Here is a 26,587-nt window from a genome sequence, read left to right on the forward strand (position 1 = left end):
TTAAACTCTATACACCTAAATGATTTTATATCTTTTGAATACATCTTAATATTTTATTGACTTTTAATTATATGAAATTGTCCAGATAACTCTCTGTCCCTTCAGAAAGCTCTTTTCTAATCTAAGGAACAATTCTATTTTGCCTTTAAAACATATAATTCAGTTCTTTGCTTAAAATTATTCCTATTTCATATCTGGGCTCTTTGATTCACCTAAAATTACTGGAACAAAGACTCCTCCCTTGGTAACAGAGAGATATATTCAGTGTCTTTCAGTAAGAAAGGGGAACTGACATTTACTGTCTAAAGACAGGACCTCTAAAACGAGGAGAGGCTATAAAGAGAAATTAAGTTGAATTTCTATCCCCATTCAACTGACACAGCTTCTTTTTCATTCCAGCAAGGCGTTGGATGTAGTAAAGAATCCAATGAATGTTCAAGATTTAATTCAAACCCTTTAAGCAAATTTCCTGTCATACTGCAAGAAGATATGGCTTCAAAGCTAGTGCAAATATCTGGGAGTTCTTCAGTGAGTCATACCAAAAAGAGTTTGTCTTCTTGCACAACAGCTGATGCAAAGTATCTGGAAACAGAGACCTGTAAGATATATGCTTTAACAGTGGGTATATTTGTGCCCAGCTGTTCAAAAGTGAAAAGATTTTACTTTGCTGCCTCTGCAGCTGGAATGTTCAAGCCTCTCCCTTCTTTCCTGATGCTTGGCATATGATGTGTCTGTTGCTGTTACAGCTGCTCTCAACATATGATCATATCCAAAATGGGATTGAAAAACAGAGGAAAGGCAGATGTGACACAAACACAATCTTGAATATTGCTCTTAAGTGAAAAGTAAGCCTTCTCTGACAGCACGTGAGCAGATGAAAAAGAAGGGCTCCAAACATGCTAAGTCTGGTGAAAAAACTGCATCATCACAGGGAAACAGTGAGAACAGAAAAAGGAAGAGCTTTCCCTCATCTTTAGAGTATGAAGCACAGATTTAGTTCTAGAATCCTCATGGCTTTTACGATGCAACACTGATACTGGCTAAAGGAGGCTTTTCTGGGGAGAAATCCGGTCTTTGAAGAAAACAGCGAATGTGAGCCAGTCATGAATCTTTCTCTGCAGTAATTGGTATGAGGAATGAATCTGCAGCTCATGCTGTGTTGGGTTTTGTCGTTTGTTTTTTGTTTGGGGTGTTAAAATGTAGTACACAGTGGTAAATTATCTACTATCTATTCATGCAGGTCTCAAACATGAGGTAGGAGGACTTTGGACACAGGGGGGACTCACACAGAGGTATAAGATACAGATATGAAGGGCCTGCTCCTTCAAAGACTATTAATTATAAGCTGGGTACCCAAAGGAACATGCTTCCCAATCCAGGGCATACATTTATCCTGAGTAAAGCTACAGGCACTGTACGTTACTGGAAAAGCTACTGCCACAGGTGAGGAGGAGACCCTGTAGGCAAGTTGGGCATGAGGCATGACAGATACATATTTTGCCATATGCCCCAAGAGGGACAATCTGAGTGAAAACCAACAGTGTCACAAACCTATCCGCCAAAAGACAAACCTTTGTGGCACAGGGTCCAATACTGCCCTCATGAACTGGGCAGCCTAAGAAGGAATACAACAAGTTTCTGAACTTTGACAGGATCATGGAAGAGTGAAAGTGTCATGCAACATGATCAGTGTTTCTCTATGGAGAGACAAAACATAGTACCTGGAACTGATAGTGACATATGACACGAAAAACAGGTAAAGAAGCTGGATGGGATTTTTTGTTTTGTTTTTCTACTTTTTTTTTTTTTTTGAGAATTAGAACAGTTGACATTTCCTCTTGATGTCTTTTAGAGTCATATCTGACAATTTGTGACAGACTAAGGAGATTCTTCTAGCAAGAGGACTCTTCACATCTTCTTCTCTCACCTTGCCCTTCCATCTTCCTTCCTAAATCAGTTTAATCGTACTTAGTGCTATGGCAATTTCTTTTTGGTATGGGTGTGCAGCCCTACCCTACTTCAGACCAGTTCAAGGGGTTTCTAAAACTACGAACATCACACAAGAGTGTTAATGCACTAAGGCTACATAAACTACAGCCAACAAACCATACAAGCAGTGGACTTCACGTGCGTAGCTTTACGACACAGCTCTCACCAGCTCCCGCCTGTTCAGCATCCTAAAGATTGATAGAGGCCTGAAATGGAATTGTAATTGGGAGTTTTGATCTGCAATTGATCTGCAAAATTGATCAAGCAATTACCAGAAGTGCTAAACTAACTGCTCTGTAGAACAGACCTCTTGATTATCCAAGGGTGCAGTAAAGGTAGTAGCTTTCTCATGGTAATTTACTTGTGTATCTCAATCTCTGCTCATGTAAGTTTAAAATTATAAACTTAATCGACCATTACCAATATCTTGAACTCTTCCAACATCTGAGAAGTTATTTAAATGAAAAGAAAAGTAAAGCAAACACAGGGACACAAACACCATTCTTCTGGAGAGAGCAGTAACATTTGGCACACGCTAGGGCCCCTTTTTAAATTTGACAGTCTTGACTGTGGTGGCATTATAAACAATATTATGCACACAAACACATTAGAAACTTTACAAATATTACTGAAATCTTACAGTACACCTGTGAGGAGGGTATTGTTTTGCTGACTGCACAAGCAATACACAGAGAAGCTGAGGCATAGAAGAGTTAAGCAAGTTGATCAAGTTCATAAAGCAAGTCTGTTGCAAAATAAGAACAGAACTCAATCTCACAATTTGCAGTCTGTGTCTTTCCCCTAAAATCAGTATTCTTCCCCTTCAGGTTGTTATTTAGGAGTGTTGTAGCTACCTTGTTTAATTCTCTCGCCCCTGACACAGACTATATTTCCACATTGAATAATGTTCTTTTGCAAACAGGAATGTTTTATTAACACACAGAATTGTGAAAGTGAACAAAACCAGAGGAGCTTACCCAAATCCAGAAAACAAGCGACAGAAGAGGAAGAAGCCATAGCCCTGGACAAATGATGAAAGGAAGGCAAAGAATCCATTGACAGACATGCATATCAGGAGTGACTGTCTCCTTCCCACCTTGTCTGCCAAGCCTCCCCAGAAGAATGCCCCCACCATCATCCCAAGGTACACTATGCTACCTGCAATACACAAAGAAAAAAGACGTTGTTTTGTGAGCTACATAACTGACCACAATTGACCACACCAAAAATAGTTGATCTTCTATATTTACAAAGCAAACAGTATAGAGATTAATTTCTCCTTTCTCAGTGAATAGAAATTATATGCATAGCTTTGCAAATGTATCTAGGGAGAACAGATTTCCTACTGTGTCTTTGTCAGCTGTTATCAGACATGCTGAAGCTTAACAGAATTATTAAACAAGGTGCCTCTAGCTAAAACAATTAAAATACAGGCAAATAAGACTGAATGGGAGAAAGAATGCCAGTATTTCCTCAGTAATAAACTGCATTTATGTCAAATACTGCAAAAAAGTTTAACTTCCCCTACGGAAACAAATTGTCTGAACATTTCTAGAATATAAGCAGTCCTGTAGGGGATTAATCACCGGGAGTAAGATGTGCTAAGTCTAAAGGAAGATGATTATGAAACAGACACTTCCCATTTGAGATCTATAGAATCAAAGATGTCCAGCCTGATTGTTTTTTTCTCCCTCCTACTTCAGTGTACTGTTTTATTTAAAAAGGCACTGTCCTGTATACAGAAAAACACTGGAATGTTTTGGGTTTTTTTTTTCCCCAAAGAATTTTGAACAGATACATTACAGTTTAGCTGCATACATTAAAATGAGATAGGGAAAAATTATTTTGGGGCGATTTTATTTTAATGTTATTGATGTTTTCAATGTGAAGTACCTTCTACAGAAAGATAAGTTGAAATATTTAACACTCTGCCCATTCATGTCTTGGCATAATGTACATTATTTCCTTTCCAGGGACAAACCTTCTGTGGGATGTTTGGCAAAGATGCACAACACATTGAGCAGACTGTCAGAAGAAAAAGTAGTTCCCAAGCTTTGGACAGAACCAACAATATTTGTATTTTGTTTGATACATGTATTATTCTTTTTCCACCTACTTTCTTACTGAACTTCCCAGATTGGGTTTTATCTACTATCTTGGGTTGCTACCATCTTATACATCTACTACAGAGCAGAAATTAAATATAAAGTAGCTGGAAGAAGCTAAAGTACTAGCAATCCTTGTCCTGTGTCTCTTTTTGATCAGTGACAAGAATGGTCAAATTTCCCAGCAACTCTGCTGGGCTTTAATTGCTGTTGTGTAAAATTCTGGCCTCTAAAAGAATCACCTCTGTCCTGCAGAAGATAGTTGGAAGGGACTGAAAGCTGAAAGAAATATTTAAATGCCTGGGCTTGGTTAACTGCATATTAACATAGAGGTCACTCATCAGCATTTCCATGCTTGGAATTCCAGATGTTAACATCTGAAGTGGTGACAGCTGCAGGGTCTCATGCACCCCAAAATGTCCCTGTTTCCCCTCATGTTTTGTACAAGTAGTTTCCACTGCTGCTTCCTTATGAGACATCGTTTTAAAACATTTGATAGAACACGCATTGTGTTAAATGTATATTAGCAAGATAGTTATATTTTAGTTAGGTGAGTATGCTATTTTTATCAATGCCTGTTGCCATTGATTGTGACCAATACTAGCAAATCAGTCTTTTCTGCAGCTGCCTTTTTAGCCAACACAAAATAAGAACAGGATATTTCTAGACTGTCTGTCTTCTCCATGAGTCTCTCAGGACAGGATGACAGAACCATTGCTGCTCATCACAGAGGCATTAACTACCTTCTTACCTAACCAAGACCAACAAGCTCTTTAAGAACAACAGTCAAATGTCTTCTCAAAACAACTTTTGTCAATGGACATTTTCTAGCTATTACTGGGATCTTAGTCTTTCATCAAAGGATGTTGATGAGAATGTAGGTAAATCCAGAATTTGCAAAATTCCTAAGGTATCTTTGTTCTCTTTCCTCATAGCTCAGGAAAGACACAGACACTGACGTGTTCAGCAACAGACCTTTATCAGATAGCTCCTTCATTCTGATCAGAAATTTTTATTCCATTAATTGAGATTTTCCTGAAAATGCATACACAGGTCATACATTTTCTGGTCCTAAAGGGACAGAGCTTGGTGAGTGGCTTAGCATATGCGCTCAATTGCTTTAAGATCTCTCCTGTGGGCAAGGTTACTGTACCACGCTGCAGGTAGACCCGTACTCACAAGCAGTTTGGAAACGCCATCCAGCAGAGCAGTTTCTTGTTTGTCAATACTAGTTGAAAGAACTTAGCAAAAATAGTTTCATAGCTGCATTGCCAGCAGACTGATTTCAAAAAGGTAAATAAAATTGTTAATTTTTACTCTTACAGTGAAATTCCTTACATTCTTTCATACACAAACGTTGTTGGGCTTTCCCACTCAACACTCTAATATTAAAAATACTCAGAGAAGGCCAATCAAATAGTTTTGTATTTCTTTATTTAGATAGCTTAGAAATATTTTATGCAAATAATCATAATTTTACCAAGTAACTACTTCCCTTGTGATGCACAGAAATATCAAAACACTATGAACAATGGAAGAAAGAAGTTTCCAAGTCTTGAGAGTTTAAAAACATTAACCTTTCTTTTTGATGACAAGTCCTTTTGTCATTGTGCTGTGCTTTGGCCTCTGTTATACCGATGTAATTCTCCTGAGGAGCATTCAAAAGATGCTGCTAAAAATAATATTCTCTTCTTATCAATAAACTGCTATAAATAAGCTGCTCTCTGAACTGCACCATTAGCTTATTCTTTCCCATTATATTAACTTCTAATTTTTTCCTAGTTGCCTTGGACACCCTCCACAATCCCTCCCCCCCCCAAAGATCTCTATCCCTTCCATCCTGAACCTACTGCAGCTACCAAATGATACCTGTTACAGTGTATTTTCCTGTCCTTCCTCTTTTTCATATTTTCTGTCTCTCTTTATACAGAATATAACCCTGCCTGCAGCCCATAAAGGAAGTCCCCTTCCTCTCAACTTTCAAATCATTCCTTAAGACAAATGGCAAAGGAGAACTCTAACTATGAACAGTTAAAATAGCTGAACAACAACCTAAAAAATGCAAGTAACCAATGACATCAGATTATCATTTTCCCCTTCATCATCCCTTCCTTTCCAACCTTTGTAGCTCTTGTTTTTTATGTCATGCCACTGGTCAGAACATAAATCTCATGGGGAAAGCACTACATTTTTTTTGTACACCTTTCATAAATCACATATTACATTTTGCGTAAGTTTATGTATGTAAAAATTAAATATCTGTTGTTGGTCAGACCTTGCTCCCTTTTCTCATTACCTTTACACACTGGTCATCAAAACAATAATTGCATGGGTGTACACATACGTATATAGATTTGAATGTAGCATGTCATCCTGAGGTGGTACTCCCTTTTTGAGCAGCTACTACTGATCACAGAACTGGCTGCTTTTCTTTTTCTTTTTGGTGCAGCACATTTGTGCCTCTAAAGAAGTTAGCTCATCCAGCACAAGGCACACACTGATTAGACATTCGGCATGATCCTAGAAACATATTTTTTAAAATTAATTTTAACTACTGATAATAACTGTAACATAAGTCTTTGATTTTCCCCACAAAGTAATGTGCAATCTCAAACTCTGTCATTTGGTGGAAAGGCACTGAGAAGAGGCAAATGGCAGCTGAAAAGAAACCCATGCCACTCTAAAATGAATATTCTCTTCTATTGTACATTGCTTGCATCCTCTTCAGGTGAGGGGACCAAGTCTGGAATTGGTTTACACCATGCACACGCTTTGGCTACCAGACGGCTAGATATTTTTTAAACGGATGCGCACACAGCATCTTTCAGGTTGCTAGCAACACCCTAACTTTACAAAGCAGCCAACCAAGAACTCCCTCAGTATCCAAATGCTAGTTATGGACAATTTAAGCAATGGGATAAGAATACACGCATTATCAGTCGCTGAGGTTCAGTTAAACCATATTTTACTCCTTGTGCTGCCATAACTTCATTACTTGCCACTGCCTGTTGCAGTTCATAGCCTGGTATCTAAATGATAGCCCAACCCTTCTGAGAAATCAGTCTGTAAGTACAGACTTCTCAGTCTGTGTATGGAGACTTAGGCTATGGGACTCACTGATGGTCATCTTTTGCTTTAACACAGGTATTATAAAGTAGATATAAAAGTGGCCTGTAGTTGTTTTTTTCCTGTTGTGTTGTTTAGGTCAATTGTCTGAGTGAGGAATGCATTTCATACAACTGGAAAAAGTACTCTCATTAAAAAAAAGACTATAAAAATAAGATTAAAATATTATTTATATTTTGGAAAATGAAATTATAAATGTGGTTCTAAGACAGCTCCAAGAGAAGAAAAATTCATTTCATGAGAATTATACGGTACTTTAATCAGTGTTTTATTTATGTGTACTAGTATCTTCCCATATGCTATTGTTTAGAATATAGCAATTCATAGTGAAGAACTCCAATGCCTACAAGTAGCATAATGAGTAAGAATATCTAGATTTATCTTTGTTTTAACCCTGATAAACAGCATATTCAGCGTTTAAAGATTATAATCTTTCAGAGTGATACTTAATTATAATCTGTTATTAGTTTCTTTGATCAGAAAAGGCTGAAAAGAATCGCAACCCATGCAGCAACTAACTTCAGTAAAACATAACGTCTAACTAACTGTTTATAATAGGAGGTAATTAAAGCAAACACTTTTCCATTAAGACAACAAATATAAGAAAACTATAACAACTCCAGAATTGGCAGAACAATTCCATTTTCTGAAGCCACTGTTTTTGGATGTCTAAATCTATCTGTGTAGACAGATTATTGGATCTTCAGTTCTTATTTGTTATATTATGCCATTCACCTCCTGAGAGGTACTAACACTCCAACATTCTTACATAAAGAACTGCTACAAACTAATATTCCTCTGTAACAACTATTTCTTCTTTTCTCTAAACAGTGTTTGAAGTGGTGGAACAACAAGCTCTCTATTTATGGAATGGTAAATTTTTAAGGTGTAGATCTAAGTGGTTAAAGGAGTAAAACAGTAATTGTTCACCCTTCTGAAAAAGTTGATTGGTACTGTCTTCCAACAAATGTGTGAGCCAGCTGCCATATTAACTAAAATTAAAATTTTGCATGAGTCTTTGCAAGTTCAAGATTTCTCAAGCCATGGATTTCCTTTATCTAAATGCTAGCTGTTTCCCACAACAATCATTTTGTATCTTAACTTCAGATGTTAAATGATTGCTCTTACCTAATAATATGCAATATATGCAAACCCCCAAATGTCACAGCATATCAGGCTCTTTTTCTATTACTACGCTTCAGACTAATCCGCTCCTCTTGCATTCCTTTTCAGGACAGCTGCAGACAAGCTTCAGTCTGCAATTTCATACTGTCTAGTGCAGATGCTTAATTACATGTTCATTTTGAAGCTTTTTGCTCTTCTACTTGATATATATATTTACAAACAGTCAAGTTTTACTTACTATTACCTTATTAGAATTATTTTTAGCAATCACGGTAATAGGGTTTATCTGTTTAAATACATGAAAGGTATAAAGCTATTTTAAAATGAATGTTGAAGCTCTTCAGCTTCAATATAGAAGTTTGTACAATGTCTATCACACTGCAGTGATTCTTGAACCTTCAAGTGAGACTTGCAGCTGAGTAACCTGTATGCTTAGTTCTCTAATAGTAGTAATTCCAAAGTGACAAGTCTTCACATGACAGACCATTTAGCTTTTGTATATTTTTTTAGCTGCTTAGTGCACAAGACATTCTACATCTCCTTCACAATCAGTAAAAAAGAACAACTTTATCACCATAATAACTAAAGAAATAGATTCACATTGAGACAAAGGAAGATGCTGAATCCCAGTGAGATCAGTGAAGAAAAAACCAACCTTGTCTCCTCTTCTGAAACATGCTGAGCAATACAGAAATGTTAATGTTTTCATGAAGGGAAGAAAACTAAAAAATACTGTTTCAATCCAAACCAAGTTTTAAAAAATGTTTATTAATTTCTAGAAGTCTGTTTCTCTAGTATTTACATAAGAAAACAACTGAGGGAAAGGCTCTGACATAAAGGCTACCAAAAATACATAGCATATAATTCATAGCTCAAATCAATCAAATAAAAACAATACAATAAAAAGCTCATCAACAGAAAAAAGAAAACAATCACCTCCTTACACCACTTTCAAACATACCTACAAAACATCTGATCACATTTAATCTGACACCAATCCAGAAAATTCACATAAATAGAAATCGAGTGAACTATATCTGGTTCTCAGACAAAATGATTCTGTTCTCAGACAATACTGATGAACTGCGATATTTGATAGAGGAACTCAACCAAAAAAGTCAGGAAAATGGAACTGAAAGCAAAGCTGAGCAAAAGCAAGATCATAGTCAGTTGACCAGCATAGATAGGAAAATGAAAGAGCAAGTAACTCAACAGTTCTAAGTGCAAACATATTTGCAATCTTTAAGATAGTAAGGGAAAAAATATCATCAGCAACACAAGCAACTCAAACAATATAGGTTTGTAATAGTATGACAGGCATAATTTGGTGATTGATTTAATCAAAGGAAAACTGTCATCAGGTAGCCAAGTACTGTACTTCTAAAGAGAAGCCTCACAAATACAAAACAAAGGTAGAGCCTAGAAAAAATACAAAATATTAAACGGAAATTAAAAAAAAACAAACCCACATTTTTTTTCTTTTTTTTTGCCCTTTCAAAAGGATCAAGTCCAAATTTTCCAGACAACTGAACTAAAAAAGGGAAGTCGATGTAGAAGCCCACTATAGAACCTCCAAGATACTTGGAGACTGAAAGACAACTGAAACTAAGTGAATGGGACTTATGGCATACTCAGACAGCAGAAAGCATCTAATGCAAGACAAAATTTGGCAATACAAAATTTTAAGTCAACAAAATTAAGACCAACAAATACCTACAATATATTTGTCTTGATTTAACATTGAGACTGAAGTGAAAATGATCTCACAGCATGGCTACCCAAACTAATCACGCAGCTGTGCTCTTACAAATGTCAAAGATGAGCCAGGAAGACAATTTTTCTTCTTGGGAGGAAAGGAGAAGTGAGAACAGTTCTGTCCTCTCCATGAAATAAAAAAAAACCAAAACACCTGCATTTTTTTCCAGGAAAACAACTTGCATATATTTCCAAATCATGAATCTACTCCAGTGTGTGTCCACCATGAGGGAAACTCCTGCATTGAAAACCCCTAGCTGGAAAGGTTTGACCAAAGCTTTTCCAGTGCTATAACAGAAATACCATCCACATGAAAGTCAAAGGGTTCCCCAACAATTATTCGCACAAATTTTATTCAGGTATTAGTTCATTTTTTTGTTTCCTCTGGCATGCTTGTATTAAATTTATGTGCCTAATATGCCTACTTTTGGTTTGTTTCCTGTATCCCAGGTGTGAGATTTGCAACCTGAACTGTTTGTAAGGCTCAATTTAATTCCAACAAGAAAAAAATCGGCGTTTTGCCTCCATGTTTCCTCTCACTGGGCTAAAGAGACTAATTCTGGTTTATGTATTAAGTGCAGAACAAGGTGATTTAGCTCTGGACCTTTACGTTGTCTATTAATTTTGAAAACCAAAATATTTTCTTGCTTTAAGAGTCTGTATGCTATTAAGTCTCCTTACAGTTCTAGGGACTTTCACGTTATAATATATCTAAAATTTACACAAGCATGTGTACTGCTACATATTTTTTTACTAATGAAATAATACTCTGTCTTAACAGATGAGTTTCCTGTGTACTCAGATATTATTTTAATTGAAAAACTGTAATAACAAAAGGAATAACCACTCCTGTTTTTCCTCAGATCCAAATTCCATAAATTAACAAATGCATAGGAGAAGCTCAGTAACTGCAGAGATTGTGACAGGTAATAGATTACTTGCTAGGATGGGGAATTTTCTTCACAGCTGTATTTTGTGATAAGGCAGCAAAATAGAGAATATGGTAAACCGGTACCTTTGCAGTACATTGTCATCATCACTTCTGCTTTAAGAACATCATCACGTCAATAACTAAGTCTTTAAAAAAAGTGCCATCTGCTACCAGATGCTAGCATAATTTTTATTTATTCCATAGCAGATTTCTCAGAATAAAAAATTGATCAGAGTTATTCCATTTTCATCATTAGAATAATTTACAAACTGAATACTGGTAGTGATTATGGCTGCAAACAGCAGCACACTGCTATTTCATACTGCTATTGCATGGCTGGCTGAATCAACAATACATTACAGAGAAAAAGAGCAAGGCACTGCTTCCTTGATACTTATAACAGAAATAATCAATCAGCATTCAAATTTAGCAACACGGGGCTGTCGTATTTTTCACACAAATATGTGGTATTTTTCTTCCCATATGAACAATATATTTACAAGATGGTTGTTACCAATATGTAATATATAGAGCAGAGACTTTAGGAAAAACTCAGGTAATCCCAGGTGATGATGTGAAGCTGTTGACAGATTCCCTACGTGTTATCATGGAACATACTATTTTCACACCATCTTCTCCTTTGATCCAACAGTTCCCTCTGGCATTAGCGAGAAAATCCTGACAGACAAGCTTCAGATAAAACACACCTAGTTAAGCTGTCCTAATACCCCTAATTCCTGTTTTCTTTCACTGCAACTGTGGAGGTTCCTCTGGATTTTTCTGCTCTCAGATTTAGATGCTAAATTCAATGTACTCTTTGCCCAGCTCTGAATTGACCCTGTCATGCTAGAAATTGCTGTGACTTTGCAATTTGAAATGCAATCCTGAGAATCCAAATGATTATAAATGCTGCATATGATTGAACAGTGCATAGCACTGTGCAAGTGCTAGGATTAATTAAATTTCAAAGCAAAAAAACATATTTCACTAAAGCTTTAAATTGCCCACGCAGTCATCTACATTAATCATCTCATTTCATATCAAAACTGTTAATTTTGGCTACATGTTTTATTGCATAAATGTTAATTTCTTATTTGCCTAGTCCTGCCTCTGACTCAAACCAGATCAGAGTCCACAAATATCACTAACTTTTAATTAGTGCTGAATTAAAACAAAAAGCCCAAAGTATATACACCTACAATAATAACAGATGCATCCAACTCAGCAAATAAAAGCATGTGATACTAAGAACTAATTAACAAAACTATGCTCCTCATGAAGTTATCTGTACAATATTAAAGCTAACAGTTGATTATTTCTCAGTGTTTAATCAGCCATTAACTGTCATTACTGTAACTATATTCCAGTACTGTGTAAACTTCTTTCCTTGTAAATGGGAGAAAACAACTGTTTTTTATTTTGCTTCATCCTGGCTGTTACCACCTTTATTCCAATGAAGTGAAAGGGTGGGGGAAGAGAAACAATACTAAAAGAAAAATTAAAAACCAAAACAAAACCAAACCAAAAACCTTCTACTGGTTTCAGAAAAAGACATTGAATTAGGCCTAATCTCATTAGGAACAGGTTCCCAAAATTAGTAAGTGTCTGAGACTCACACATCTCCCGAAGTGCCTGACAAAAGACCTGGTCTACCTCACCTAGCACACAACAACATACAGGTGAAAAAGGAAACTTCTGTTGCTAAGGGTCCCACATCTTCTTTCTACTTTCCCATTTAGAGTCAATGAAATAGATTAACTAATCCAATGTCAGAATGAAGAATAACAGATCAGAATAATCCTCTGCATGGTGCCAACACACCTGCAGGTGCTGGTGATGCTAAACAGGCTTTTTAATTATGTGTTTACAATAGTGCCAAGAGGCACTGTTACAACGTCTAAATGGAAAATTGTTTAGATGACTGTATCTATCAGTTCATGATCTCCATTTAACAGGACTTGCTAGTGGCAACTTCAGAACCAACCTTGAAAATCGCTCTGAATTCTAGCGGATTAGGAAAATATTTGTGCTCTGTGCAAACGAGCAAGTCTGACAAATACCAGACAAAGGCAATATACAATAGTCATGCATCACATGGGTTATATTCATCCCTACTCCCTCAACTTCATATGTGTCTCTCCACTGCTAACCGGTATACAGCAAATAATTTTAGTCCAGATAACATGACATGAAGAAATTTGCAACTGGGCCCCCTTTGCCTATCCTTGAGAATGTAGACCTTTTTTAATACTATGAATATAAAGCCAGTGTCACTTTACACCATTTTCTTATTTTTCCTACTTTACATTACTCTCCCAACTTTCTACAAACCTCCAAAAAAGTCAGACAAAAACATCTGTCTGCCTGATAAATGGTTTTTCTGTGAGTCTTTGAAGACACTTTGTTCATCACATGTTTATCCTGAGAAAAGCTTCCTTGTTAAGAAAAGCTAGAATAACTTGACATACGTAATGTGTCATCAAAAACTCTTGGTTTTGTTTCCACCAGCTGCAACAAAGACTGGTAGATGTTGGGTAAAAGGGTCATTGGTTTAAGAGAGCCAGGGAACAACATTTTACAGTTAGTGGTAGGGAAGAGAATAGTTTATTCTGTTGCCCATCTAGAAGTCTGAGTAGTAAGTAGAGTTGGCCTGGATGTAAAATCTGACCTTCTGTAATGAAAAAAAAATTATGAACAGAACTTCCCTAAGTCGCCCATAGTTCCAGTCACACAAAAAATCTGTGAGTAATTCCTCCCGGACTCCTGTGGTCTGTTAGTTTGTTGTAGTACGTGAAACTGCAAAACCTTACATTTATATCATCCCCTCCTATCAAGCCTTTCCATTCTGTATAGAGCTGATAAAGTGTTGAAAAACGCCTAAGAATAAATGAAAAAATAAACTGTGCTATAAATGTCAGTAAATAACAGTGTCCTGGACAAACTGTTAACTATCACTATAGCTGTTGTTAAACAAGTTTTTGCATGAGTAGTTTAAAAAATTTGCATGTCATATTCGTGTACCTATTCTAGCAGTAACTCAGTATCATTCCTTCATTTAAGTATTTATACTTGTATAGTATAGCGACTTTGATTCTGCATCAGCTATGAAAGCAGTGGTATTCCATACATTTGAAACAATACAAAACTGGTACTTCAAACAAGGGAACCAGGTGTGTGTGGTGATGTACCCATCACAAGGAAAGAATCACATCTGCTGTAAAATGCAGTCAGAGTAGATTAAAAAATTTACTGTGTTCCATACTTTTCAGCACTGACATTCCCTTACACAAGCCAAAGGTCTGGAATAAGTAGCTATTTCAAACCGTACCTATCACAACATACAATTTGCTTTCAATTCTTCAAAATACTGATAGTGTAAGATAAAATGACAAGTCAAAATTTGAAAGGTTCTAAAATCCTTGATTGGTTAAATCCATGGATAAAACGCATAGGAAGAAATTTACTCATCTGTGACAGAGAGCCATTAAATTATGTTCGTTCCATGTCTTAATGAAGTTCATTAACACTTTCTCTGTGAAAATGTCTTCTTCTTGCCGGGGAGCTCATATGTTCCCTCTTTCATTTCATAGCTCAACGTTTGATGCAAGATGCAAAATTAGAGCTACAAATACACAAATCATGAAAATCAACATTTCTACAAATGAAAACTTGCCGATCATAATTTAACTGTGTTGCAAAATTAACCAAACAAGGACTTGGAAGAGAGTGCACCATCATATTTTAAATGTTTGGTTTGGTTAAAAAACTGCATTTGACACATTGATTTAAGAAGTGATGTATCATCAGCCAGAGATCCCATGGCAGTTGAGAGAGGGAGGAAAAAGTGGAGGCAACGGTCAAATTAAATGTGTGAAATCACCATGGCCCTCGGAGTTTTCCTTTGGGAGACATTTCCTTCTTTTGGCCACTTTTGTAAGACTATAAATTTGTGTGACACAAATGGTAAAATCACTCATCTGTGATGGAATAGGCAGAGCCAGAAAATAACCTGCAGTGCATAAAAAAGAAGCCCAGTGATTTTTAACTATTTTAGACACAATCAATCTCTGACACAGAGTTTTGTAGAGAACTACAAGTGCATAATTATTTAGCTTTATTTTTGTGTGCAAATAAACGGTACAGGGATATTTGCACATGATGGTAATGCATGTTTCTAAGTAAGTGATTAAATGTACAAGCATCTTAACCCGCTACTCATAAAGTCTTCACAAGTACATATGTTATCCCAATTGCAGGCTGTATTTTTCATCATTTAAATAAAAGCAAGTTTCCCAATATCCACTGTACGGATTGAATTCAGCTGAAGCAAGCATAGCTTAAACTTTTAAGAAATGTTATATTCTGGCAACAAATGTCTTGCTCAAAAAATGACCTAGTACTTTGCTAGCTATATGTACACTGATTGATCTCTGACATTATTCCAAGGTATACAAGTGTAGTTAGGCCCATTTAACGTAAAAAGAAAAAAAGAAGTAAGTATCACATTACTTACAGAGCTCTCAAAAGATAAGTTGGTTAAAATAGCATTTGGCTGGGCTGAAAATGCATACAAACATCAAGGCTCTCACCTATGAACTGCAATGATGTAATTTCATTTTGGCTTGTGCTGAGTGTGTTACTCAGGTTAAAACTGCATGACTGAAACTGGGTATTGAGCCAGGGAAATATTATATTTAAACCCAGGCTAAATGGTGAACCTCTTAAAAACTAAGAGTGAACATTTAAGTCAATGTAGCTTGTATTCCTCAGTAACGCTGCATGCAGAAACACCGTGGAAGAGGAAGAACATTTGACGTGGTCATATTGTTCTCCCTGTTAGCACCGGCTTCAATAAGATGATTTGGGAACAATATCATCCTCAGAAAAGGAGGGCAGTTGTGACCCACCTTAAATACTGGCTTATAATGGGAGCCTGCAACTACGCAGAGGACCGAATACACAGCATTCAAATCTGTACTCCCAGTTCCTGTATTGAGACAAGCCCATGATATTCCATGTGATACAGGTTTAGTCCAGTTCATACCAGACAAAAATTACATTGCAAACTCTCTCCACTGTCCCTTTTTTCCCCTCAGAAAAGAAAACCAAACATAACCACCATCTCCACTGGTCCACATAATGCAGCTGCTTAGAATGGGTAAGGATCTGTCTCTTAATTTTTCTCCCTCAAATAATTGTGTTTGGAAGGCAAGCAGAAAAAACCACTGCAGTAGGAGTACTTTAATAATGTCATTGCAAGGGAACTGGACTGTACCAAAGGTGAGCAGCATGCATGATGGCATTTGTATTTCTGGCATCTCCTTCTGAAGAAATAAGACATTAATCCTACAGGCCAGTTTTCACCTTGCTCTGGAATATTTAGCGCACATTTCAATGACTGCAGTTCTATTTCTAAATCTATCACTGCTAAAGATTTATTACTACTATTAACCGTAAGTGCAATGGACTCTCACTGTTATTTCAATGAGATTCCTCACACTTAAAGGTCTGCTATGGTTTCACTAAGTATTCTTAACCTAGACACATTTCTTGTGAATACAGTAATTCTCAGACACATATATAGTACCTAACATTTTGACATCCATGCCCTCTTCAATAAAATTTACACCATGGCCAAGAGTTCACGTTAAAAAATGAGTACTGAGTCTCTTCCTCTATCCCTGAAGTCTAAAATAATTTTTAAAAATCCAAACTTCAACATAATAAAAAGATAGATCTTCCCCTGGAAGTTTCAACTCTATGGGAGCACATCTACTAGCGGCACATAACAGTAAAATATAGAGTAGCAGAGCCTTGTTTTGCTTTATTTTACGTCACTTGTGGTCTATTATGTCATCACAAATCTGGTACCCTGCTAACAACTGGAATATAACCAGAAGAAACTCACTGACTTTCTCCTACTGTATTTTATGGAGGAACATGCAATAAATCTCACTTGTATCTAACAACCGATAATAGTATTGAAAAATAAAAGAGAAAAGTGCTGTACATAGATGCCTACTTATAGCAGCAGGAAGGAATTTTACTCACTGCTTTGTAGGGACGGGTTTGTGACAACCTGTTAAAATTCAGACCTTTTAATAAATAAAGAAGTGTCAAATACATGGTTAACTGTTCCCATCTTCTGCATGATAGTATATGGAGGAACCATACTGTCAAAACTAAGTATCACTGGAACTGAGAAGATAAGAGAAAACCATCATGCCTGAAGTAGATTTTGTTTTGAAATAAATTCTTAAATATCTGAATTCTAAGAAGAAATGCAAAACAGAAAATCATCTGCTCAGTATTATACTTCCCTATTTTCCAGTCATTGAATTCTGGACTTGGCCCTGAAGATAGAATTTCAATTAAGCCAAAAGTGTAACATAACCTAGCATAAAAAAGGCTGGTTAAAACCAGTTTTAATGAATTCACAAACAGGAGTAATCTTAATTGATCATTAAGGTCAATATATTTAGTTTTCATGGCCTTTTTTCAAGCTTTAAAAGTACTTTTATTTATAATGGGCAAAAAGAAAAAGCTTGTGATAAAATGTTTACTTAACCATCGGTTAGCAAAGACAAAATCTTTAGCTTCCATATTAAATCATAGTCCTCAAAAAAGATTAGGAATCCCAAGAAACCTCTTCCTCCCCACCAAATCACGATGCCTCTAGGTATCTGGCCTACACAGAGAATTTATAGCTACTTAATAGGTGGGAAAACAAAGGAATATGACAAGCACTGAATGTCAAAGAAATCTCAACATAAAATTTTGCTTAAGATAATTTTATTTTGAATCTCCACAAGAAGAGAAATCTCTCTAAAAGAGAAGTTTATTGCTTCAGCAGCAAGTTGCATGAAGGAAACCTATCCAAGCATGAAAAAGGGAAACCACAGTCTGAGAATAACAGTTTGATTCCAGATTTCTCCATGTATTTATGTCTCTAAGGTTGTGTGCAAGCAGTATAGTGACATAGTGAGGTGCCTAAGCATGTTGGAGAATCCCTCTAAGCATGTAGATGCCTCAACATTTACAAAATAGTCCTCTCAGACTCAGGTCCTGCAGTCCTTTATACACTGACATTTTATTGCATACTCCCAGATTTCTGCCAGATCTAGAAAAAATCCATACAGGCTCAGGAAGAGAACAAATACCTCAAGCTATATGATCTTGCCCAAACTAATTTAGACTCTAGTATGTGTTTAAACCAGCAAGCCTGTGTACAACCCATGAGTTCAGAACATTCCTTCCTTTAAAGATTTAGTCAAGTGTAACAACTGCAATATCTCTTTTAGTTATAGGAAGCTGGAAGTGTTGTACATTTACGGACAGTTATTTTTTGATTTATGGAATCAGAAAAACTTGAGTTGGGAGGGACCTTTGGAGACCTCTAGTCTGAGCTCCTGCTGAAAACAGGGTTAGCTTCAGAGCTAGAGCATGTTGCTCTGGGCCTTCTTCAGTCGACTTTTGAAAATCTCCAAAAGGTCCCACAGCTTCTCTGTGCAATATCTCGCAGTGACTGACCGCCTCACTGTGAACCTTTTTCGTTATATCAGAAGTTCCCTGGTTGCAACTTCCTACCTCCTATGCTCTTCTGAGGAAAATTTGACTCCACCTTTTCTACAACCTCCTCAAATACATCGCCAAATAGTACAGACAGATCCCCTCTTAGACGTCTTTTCTCCAAGCTAAACAAGCCCATCTCCTTTTGCTGCCATGTATTCCAGCCCTCTAACCATCTTGCTGGTCCTTTACTGGATTTGCCCTGATTTGTTAATCTCTTCTTTCAGGTGGCTCCACAACAGGACAGAGAATCGCACATGTGGTGAAAATAATCACTTGCCTCCACTTACTGGTCACTCTTGCCAACGCAGCCCAGAACGCAGTTAGCCTTCATTGCTGCAAGGCATTGCTGAGACATATTAATGAATTATTTCCTGCTAGGAGCCCTAGATCTCTTCTGCAGAGCTGTTTTCTACCTAGACTGTACCAGTGATTTGGGTCATTCTGTCCCAGGTGAAGGACTTGTATTTGTCATCAATAAGTTTCATGGAAGGTATTTATTTGTTGTTGAAAATAAAGTTGTTGCAAAAGATCAGTGCAAAACCAAAATGAAATTAAGTAGCAAAGATCTGGCAAGCTAGTATTTTTTTAAACTAGGTGGGGGGAAATTCAGTATTCATCATCTGGTATTATAAGCACTTCGCATAACTACTGAGCCTCTGGGGAGCACTTCCTCGCATGTAAGAGGGAGGACTGTCTGGATTAGTATTATGCTGCGTTTTGGTCAGTACGTTTTAAGACAGAGTAGATGTAGGAAGCATTGCATTAAACCAGCTAATATGCAAATTGGCAATCAGTGCAGAAGGGGTAGGCGCATGCTTGTTGTCCCAGACTGAAAACTACTTCAGCCCAAAAGACCTAGATAACACTTCTGATACTCTTCTTCCTACAAATGTTACACAAAATGTGATTATTGTAATTTGATAATAGAGAAAACTATTACAACAAGGCATTATTTGACACGAAATGTGGGTTTTCAGAAAATCCTTTGATTTCTGAAGCAAGCTGTTTGTTGCTATTCATATTCACAATACCTGTAATGTCAGCCCAGTGATTTACCATGATAGTTGAGCGTTTTAGATGGAAGAAACTGTCTGTATGGTTAATCAACTACGAATATCTTTTACATATAAAGATTATTTCTCCTTTTGTTACTGTCCTATCTATGAACTTATCAAGGACTTGAATAACACATTGCTTAACACAATGGTAAGTAACACAGAACAAAAATAGACTGTTCATGCTCAAGAGATCATTCTGTCTAAGCTTCATACACAGGATGATAGACGAATTCAAAACAGACCAGGGAGACTATCAGGAAGCAATGAGGAATCGTTGGCCTCCGGAAAAGGTGGCAGTCAGAGCATGTGAGTGGCTAACCAGATGTCAGGTTTTGTTGGCATGAATGCAAAAAAAGTTTTAAAGAAGATAATCGCTTAATCCTGATTTTTTTTTCCTAGTGCTGAGGTGCTAAAGTACAAAAAGGAATGGAGGTATCCAACTGAAAAATGTGCCAGCTGAGGCCATGAAGACTGGCATCATGGGCCAGTCAAGCAGGAGTCAGCCTGTATCTACTGCTAGCAATGGTGACAGCAGTGCAGCTGTCAAGAGTCTTGCACATGAAGATGAGCACTTACAGGTCCCATGGGGGAACCAGTGAGGAGATGGCCAGCAGTGGCATGGCATCCTGAACAGATATAGGTGGAAAAGGCTACTTTTGCCTGGCTTAGGGAAAAGAATGTTTCATTATTTCTAATGCAGAGATGCTGAGGTAAGAAAAGGTCGTAATTTAAATTTTATAGAAAAAAACCCTATAAAACTTAGAACAATCTGCATGTGAAGACACAGAAACCAATTTATGTAGAAAGGTACACCCAAATCAGAGCCCAGAGAATTAACCTAAATTCAGTCCAGTCATGAGCTGCATGTAAAACCAAAGGGATAAGATGCAGGCAGGAAAAGAGTTAAAACAACGTCTTCAGGCCTGAGCCTACAAGCTGTCTCATGAAGGTACAGTCCTGCCTCATTGATGCCAGAACCCAAGAGGTGAACATGGATCCATGTAAGTGCAGGAGTTCACAAGTACTGCCAAATTATAGAGCAGGGAGAGGAGGCCTTTCCCTCACGCTTAGTGACATGTCACTAGAATCTAGGAAGAGTTTAAGCAAGTCAACCTCCCCATTTTTAATAAAACAACTGCTTGGAGATGAAAAAATATATTATTTTATTATTTAACTCAAAGGTATCGATAAACCAGTTCATTATTTTTATCAGCACTTTCATCATGTAACTTTATGGGCTCTGAAATGCTGCTGGTGATTAAGCAACAGTGACCTCAAGCTCATACAAGGGTCAATATGGAGAGAATTTGGGAAATTGTCCTGGTGTAAATAAATAAAAAAAAATGCAACAGGGAGGCTCTATGAATATTGTCACATGCTTTTAATTAGCTCATGTTCCCTAGTAAACTATCATGGCATGACATATGAGAAATCAGTTTTTCCAACTCAGTCAATGAGTGCTTTTTCAATGACAAATTAACATGTTCTTAGTGAGTTTATTAACAGTCTAGAAAATTGCCTGGAAAATCAATATTGTACATGTGTACCAATTCCACCTTATAACTCCTAGCACTTGTCCCATGACTTTAGTATTCTAACAACACTAAATCCCTCTTGATTATGGAATTATAATCATGAAAACAAATTATGCCTGTCTGGAAGACCCCATTTAGGATGTAATTATGATGTGAAATCACAATGGCAAAGTAATAGAAATGCATGGCTGTGAGGGCCTCGTTATGATCATATAAAAATGCTTTCACTAAGCATTCACTGCCCTGATGAATATTTTGTATCACTGGAATTATGGTTATGCTGTCTGCAAAGGCTGTATATCTACACTGGTTATAAGCAATATGTTCATCAGTGTACTGACGGATTGCGGTCTATGATGTATTTTTATTAGCAATGGGCAAGTAATATCATTTATGTGAAATTATTGATAAAACCACCACGTGTTGCAATGCTTTTGATACACACTTGGTAAGAAACAGCCCTATCTCTGCTCTTTCCTGCTTTTGTATGTTAATCTTTTAGCACAGAATTACTTGTTTGTTAATACCACAACACAGAGGCTAGTGTTATATTATTACAAAAGGAAGATACAGGGATATCCATTACAACTTCTGTATTTTAGGCATGAGAATACATTGCTTGCACACCTAAGCCTTCCAGAGCTGTTTCCTTAATTTCATCAACAAGCATCTTTTATACACACACACACATATATATATATCTGAGGTATTTAACAGCTTCTGTACTGAATTTTAGTTAAACAGTGACAGAGTAATTCCAATATATCTCAAGACTGCATTATAAGAAGTCTAGTGACAGGGATATCCTCAACCCTCTTCTTTACATGGGTCACACCTTAACAGGTGACTGTGAATGCTCATGGCCACCTGCTACTACAGGGACAATACTCCCCACTCCCAGTTCCAGACACGTCCGTAATGCTTACAGCAACTGTTTAAATGAAACACTATTTTTAGAAAATATAATGTATTTGGCCCCAAATTTCAATTCTATATAGCAGGTGTAACAAAGAAAAAGCATTATGGCCATGTTCTCCACACTCATAACTTGACAATCAGAGAAGCCAGGAGTACTGAAGTAGTCAGAATGTCTTAATTATTAAAAGATCCATTTCCCAGTTTAACATTTAATGTAAGTGGAACGAACTGCACATGCAGATCAGTAAGATAGTGAATGTGTAAGCATCATGAAGCTCCCTCTTAATGTTGCATAACCTTGTTCTTTTCCTTAACCCCATACAAACTAACTGCAGAGAGATTTGGTGGCTGCCCTTATGCTGTTATCATCCTGGAGAAGAAAGACAACTTTGACCATTCAATGTGTTGGGAGGGTGCATGTGGTAAAACAAACAGAGTTATCAGTAGTTAAAGAATGGGGTTAAGATCCATCATTTTTGTTCCAGCAATAGAGAGGACTTACAAAAATTGATTAGTAGAGTCTAAAGATGTCCTCAACTGTGAAGCACTGGGTAACAAGATCACATTAAAAGCAAGCTGGGCGTACACTGCTTTTATAAAATGTATTCTGTGTTACTATCTGCGCTGGCACAGTAACATTTATCTAGAGATACCGTTTGGGGTTGCTTTGGTTTCTCTTCTTTGTCTCTACTCTTTGAATTACTTCTAGAGCTCCAAAATGGCTATATATAGACATGTTTATGCACCTTCTTTCTGTAAGAAGTAGATCTGAAAAGCCACAAGTCCAAGCATGACAAATATGATGTTTGTAATTTTGTGTAAACAAGCAGTACCAAACAGATTATATGCATGCAGGCTCTTAAACCATAAAAACTTAGACAATTTAATTTCTTTTATTAGAAGTTTAATCATTGCACTGTACAAATAGGCAGAGTAGTTAATTTCTAACAACAAATGATCAAATGGCAAGGAATGCCTCAAAGGACTCAGCCGTCTCGGAACTCAGCTCCCATTTCCACTCATAATCCTCTGACATGGAAGGAAGCTTAGAGATATAAATCAGGGTGAATATGGTCCACTTTATTGAAACCTATAGAGCCAAACTGCTAGTAATGGTATGTCAGGAATCCAACCTGTCATGGGCTTAATGGTCTACTGAGAAAGCTTCTGTGTTATTTAAATAGCACAAATAGCCTTGTGCTATTTAAAATTCTGAATCTAATTTTGATGCAGTTGGTATCTTAGGGTCCTTCTAATTGATAGTGAGCAAAGGAACAGAATCAGGAAAATGAGCTAAGTTAAAATGAGACTGTTGCAACAGAACCATGCGCTGTAAAGACGCAGGGAACAAACAGTACATCTGCTAGAAGACAAAGGTTCCTAAACATTTTATATGAAGCCCTCCTTTTCTGTAATAGCCTGGGTCCTTCAGGCCCAAGCCACTTATCTACACACATGTATTCCATTTTCTGGCGTGTCCCGAGCTCCCATGCTCCTACTTCCCCTCTTCCTCAGGGAACTATTTCTCCACAGCCCTGTCCCATGACAGCCTTGCTTTATCTGCCGCACCCAGGTATGCCCAGGGAGGGCAAGCATGGACCTGCTCACAGCTCTGACCGACTCACGCAAGTCTAGCTCAGCCTGCCTATTTGCCGCACTACAGGAGGCAAGAGGTAACAGGATGAGACACAGCCCATCCTCATCAACTGAACAGACACAAAAAGCATACCCCGGGCTCATCTTCAGCCATTTGTCCTGCTGACTTCTGTCCCCCCCTGACTCAAAATAAACATAAACATACAAAATAAACATGAGAACAGTCATCGGGATAAAAGGGGTAAAAGAAAAAAGGAGGGAAAAGGCTGGACAGCGTTTTCCCTGGATTTCCTGCATTTCCCAGATTGCATTCCACCTCACCCTTGGGAAGGCTCCCAGGCAGTATGACAATTTTGCTGAACAGTTGTGTCATCAACTCTTTATTACGCCTATATAAAACCAGCAGAACTCCAATACTCCAACTGTGGTGTGTTTTTTTTAAATTAGTTCATCTGGATGTCTACTCTTGTATACAAGAACAAAATGTATCCCTCTCAAGTTTTACTGTGCAGTCTTCCACTTTAGTGATTTATTTATACTTACTGACTGAAAAAGAAAACAATTATCTAAAAAATAAAATTGTAATATTAATTAAATCCATATTAGCTGTTAATGCACTTTGTGGCTTGCTTATTTATATTCAATAAAAACATATTTTTATATAAGCATTGGTGTTGACAAATACAGATTTAGATGCTATTACACTTGTAATAGCACAAAGACAGAGTGAAGACTTTACTCACCAAGCCATCCTGATCCAGAATTGGGTATACACATATCTGTTTCAGCACTGGGCAACACAAATCCAACTACAAAAACTTCAACCCCATCAGCCATTAGGGCCATTCCCAACACAAAGAAGAGGGCCCACTGGAAACGACCATGGCCACATTCTTGTATTATCAGTTCATACTGCTGTGCTAGCTCTTCTTCATCAGCTTTCCTCTCTGTTTCCAGTTCATGACGGTCCTTATATTCATCGCGCATAGGCTGACCTAAGGTCACCATGCCATCCTTGCCCTGCCCGATGTTGGGAATTCCCTGATACTCTCCTTCATAAATTTCATCATCTTCATCATGCCCTTCAGTTGCTTCACTTGATCCTTCATCATCATTAGCTTCTACACCATAATTTCCTCCTTGGACATAGTAATCATCATCATCTTCCTCATCCTGGAATCGGTTGTAGGACCTCTGTGTGTAGCCATCCTGAGCTTTATCAACAGCTTTATTCACTTTTTTCACCGCTTGCCTCTTCACCTCTTTGGCAATATCTTTTGCCCCTTTCACTAATGAAGTCCTATCTTTATATGTTTCCTCCATCTTGTATCAAAGAAGGATTGCACTTACGCTGCAGAGGGACCTGCTGAATACCGTTGAGAATATCTATTGTGTGTTGAACATCAGTAGAAAAAGCCCAAGTACATGTGAATCTGTAATATTCAACCTGCAAAATACGAGAGAAAAAAGTTTATGCTTTGCTCCTTCTTAGTTGCTTCTTCACACTGATACGGTACCATACCAATTGTCATTTAAGCACTGGACACCACAGTTCAGGGCTTCAAATATACAAACTGGGATTTTCTTCAGAGATGCAAATATCCCAGGTTACAAGAAAAATACTTGGAAGAGAAATCTAATATTGATACCAGTTTTCAGAATGAAATTTATTACACTCTAGTCTTTCAATGGATACCAGGTTTTATTCTGAAAGAAAACAAGCGATTCCATGCACCATACATCATATGGACTCTGTCTGCAGTGTCCCTCATTTGAACACCCTACCATGTAATAAAAGGCTACAAATATTGGCTTTTCTCTCAGTGAGTTGTCCTCTGTCCAGCCTCTGACTTACACAAATCTTGTAGGGAGTTAAATATTCCTGAGATCTGTACCAGTCACAGAATCACAGAATCACAGAATCACTAAGGTTGGAAAAGACCTGTAAGATCATCAAGTCCAACCATCAACCCAACACCACCAGTCCCATAATGCCATGTCCACACGTTCCTTGAACACCTCCAGTGATGGTGACTCCACCACCTCCCTGGGCAGCCTGTTCCAGTGCTTCACCACTCTCTCAGTAAAAAAATTTTTCCTAATATCCAGTCTAAACCCCTCTGTTGCAACTTGAGGCCATTTCCTCTTGTCCTGTCACTAGTCACTTGGGAGAAGAGACCAACACCCACCTCTCTGCAACCCCCTTTCAGGTAATTGTAGAGAGCGGTAAGATCTCCCCTCAGCCTCTTCTTCTCCAGGCTAAACAACTCCATTTCCCTCAGCCACTCCTCATAAGACTTGTGCTCCAGACCCCTCAACAGCTTCGTTGCTCTTCTCTGGATGCACTCCAGCACCTCAATGTCCTTCTTGTAGTGAGGGGCCCAAAACTGAACACAGTATTTGAGGTGCGGCCTCACCAGCGCCGAGTACAGGGGCACGATCACCTCCCTACTCCTGCTGGCCACACTATTTCTGATACAGGCCAGGATGCTGTTGGCCTTCTTGGCCACCTGGGCACACTGCCGGCTCATATTCAGCTAGCTGTCAACCAGCAACCCAGGTCCTGACTGAACTTGGCCAATGCATTCACAGTGCATTCACACTGAGTCTTAGCAATATGTAGTCCTACCCTAAAACAGTCAGTGCAAGGAGTTGGGTGGATGGAAGTGGTGGCACTTTCACATTTTGGAGATTTCCAATACATAAATCATGGACAGACACATCACCTTCTCTCTTGACCATAGTGACAGTAAAGGCAGCCTGGGGCAACTGTATAGCATTAGCTAATTCACCCCAGGGTGTGTTAGTCTGGCATAAGCTCACGTCAATCCAGCTGCATGAAAGCACCAAGACCCCCGCCTGCTCCCCTGCTGTACC

General features: G+C 37.8%; 1 protein-coding gene across 1 annotated transcript in view; it reads right to left on the reverse strand.

Annotated features, from left to right (window-relative positions):
• SV2C (synaptic vesicle glycoprotein 2C) overlaps positions 1 to 25,033 on the reverse strand; it is a 78,242-nt gene extending 53,209 nt beyond the window's left edge. The window contains exons 1-2 of the mRNA XM_059833917.1: positions 24,454 to 25,033; positions 2,967 to 3,147 (exon numbers count right to left, since the gene is read on the reverse strand). Of these exons, the coding sequence (XP_059689900.1) occupies positions 2,967 to 3,147; positions 24,454 to 25,033 (761 nt within the window). The remainder of the gene's footprint in view (positions 1 to 2,966; positions 3,148 to 24,453) is intronic.
• Between the last annotated feature and the right edge of the window lie 1,554 nt (positions 25,034 to 26,587).

The sequence above is a fragment of the Gavia stellata genome, chromosome Z, assembly GCF_030936135.1.
Source record: "Gavia stellata isolate bGavSte3 chromosome Z, bGavSte3.hap2, whole genome shotgun sequence".
In the NCBI taxonomy this organism is placed as follows: domain Eukaryota; kingdom Metazoa; phylum Chordata; class Aves; order Gaviiformes; family Gaviidae; genus Gavia; species Gavia stellata.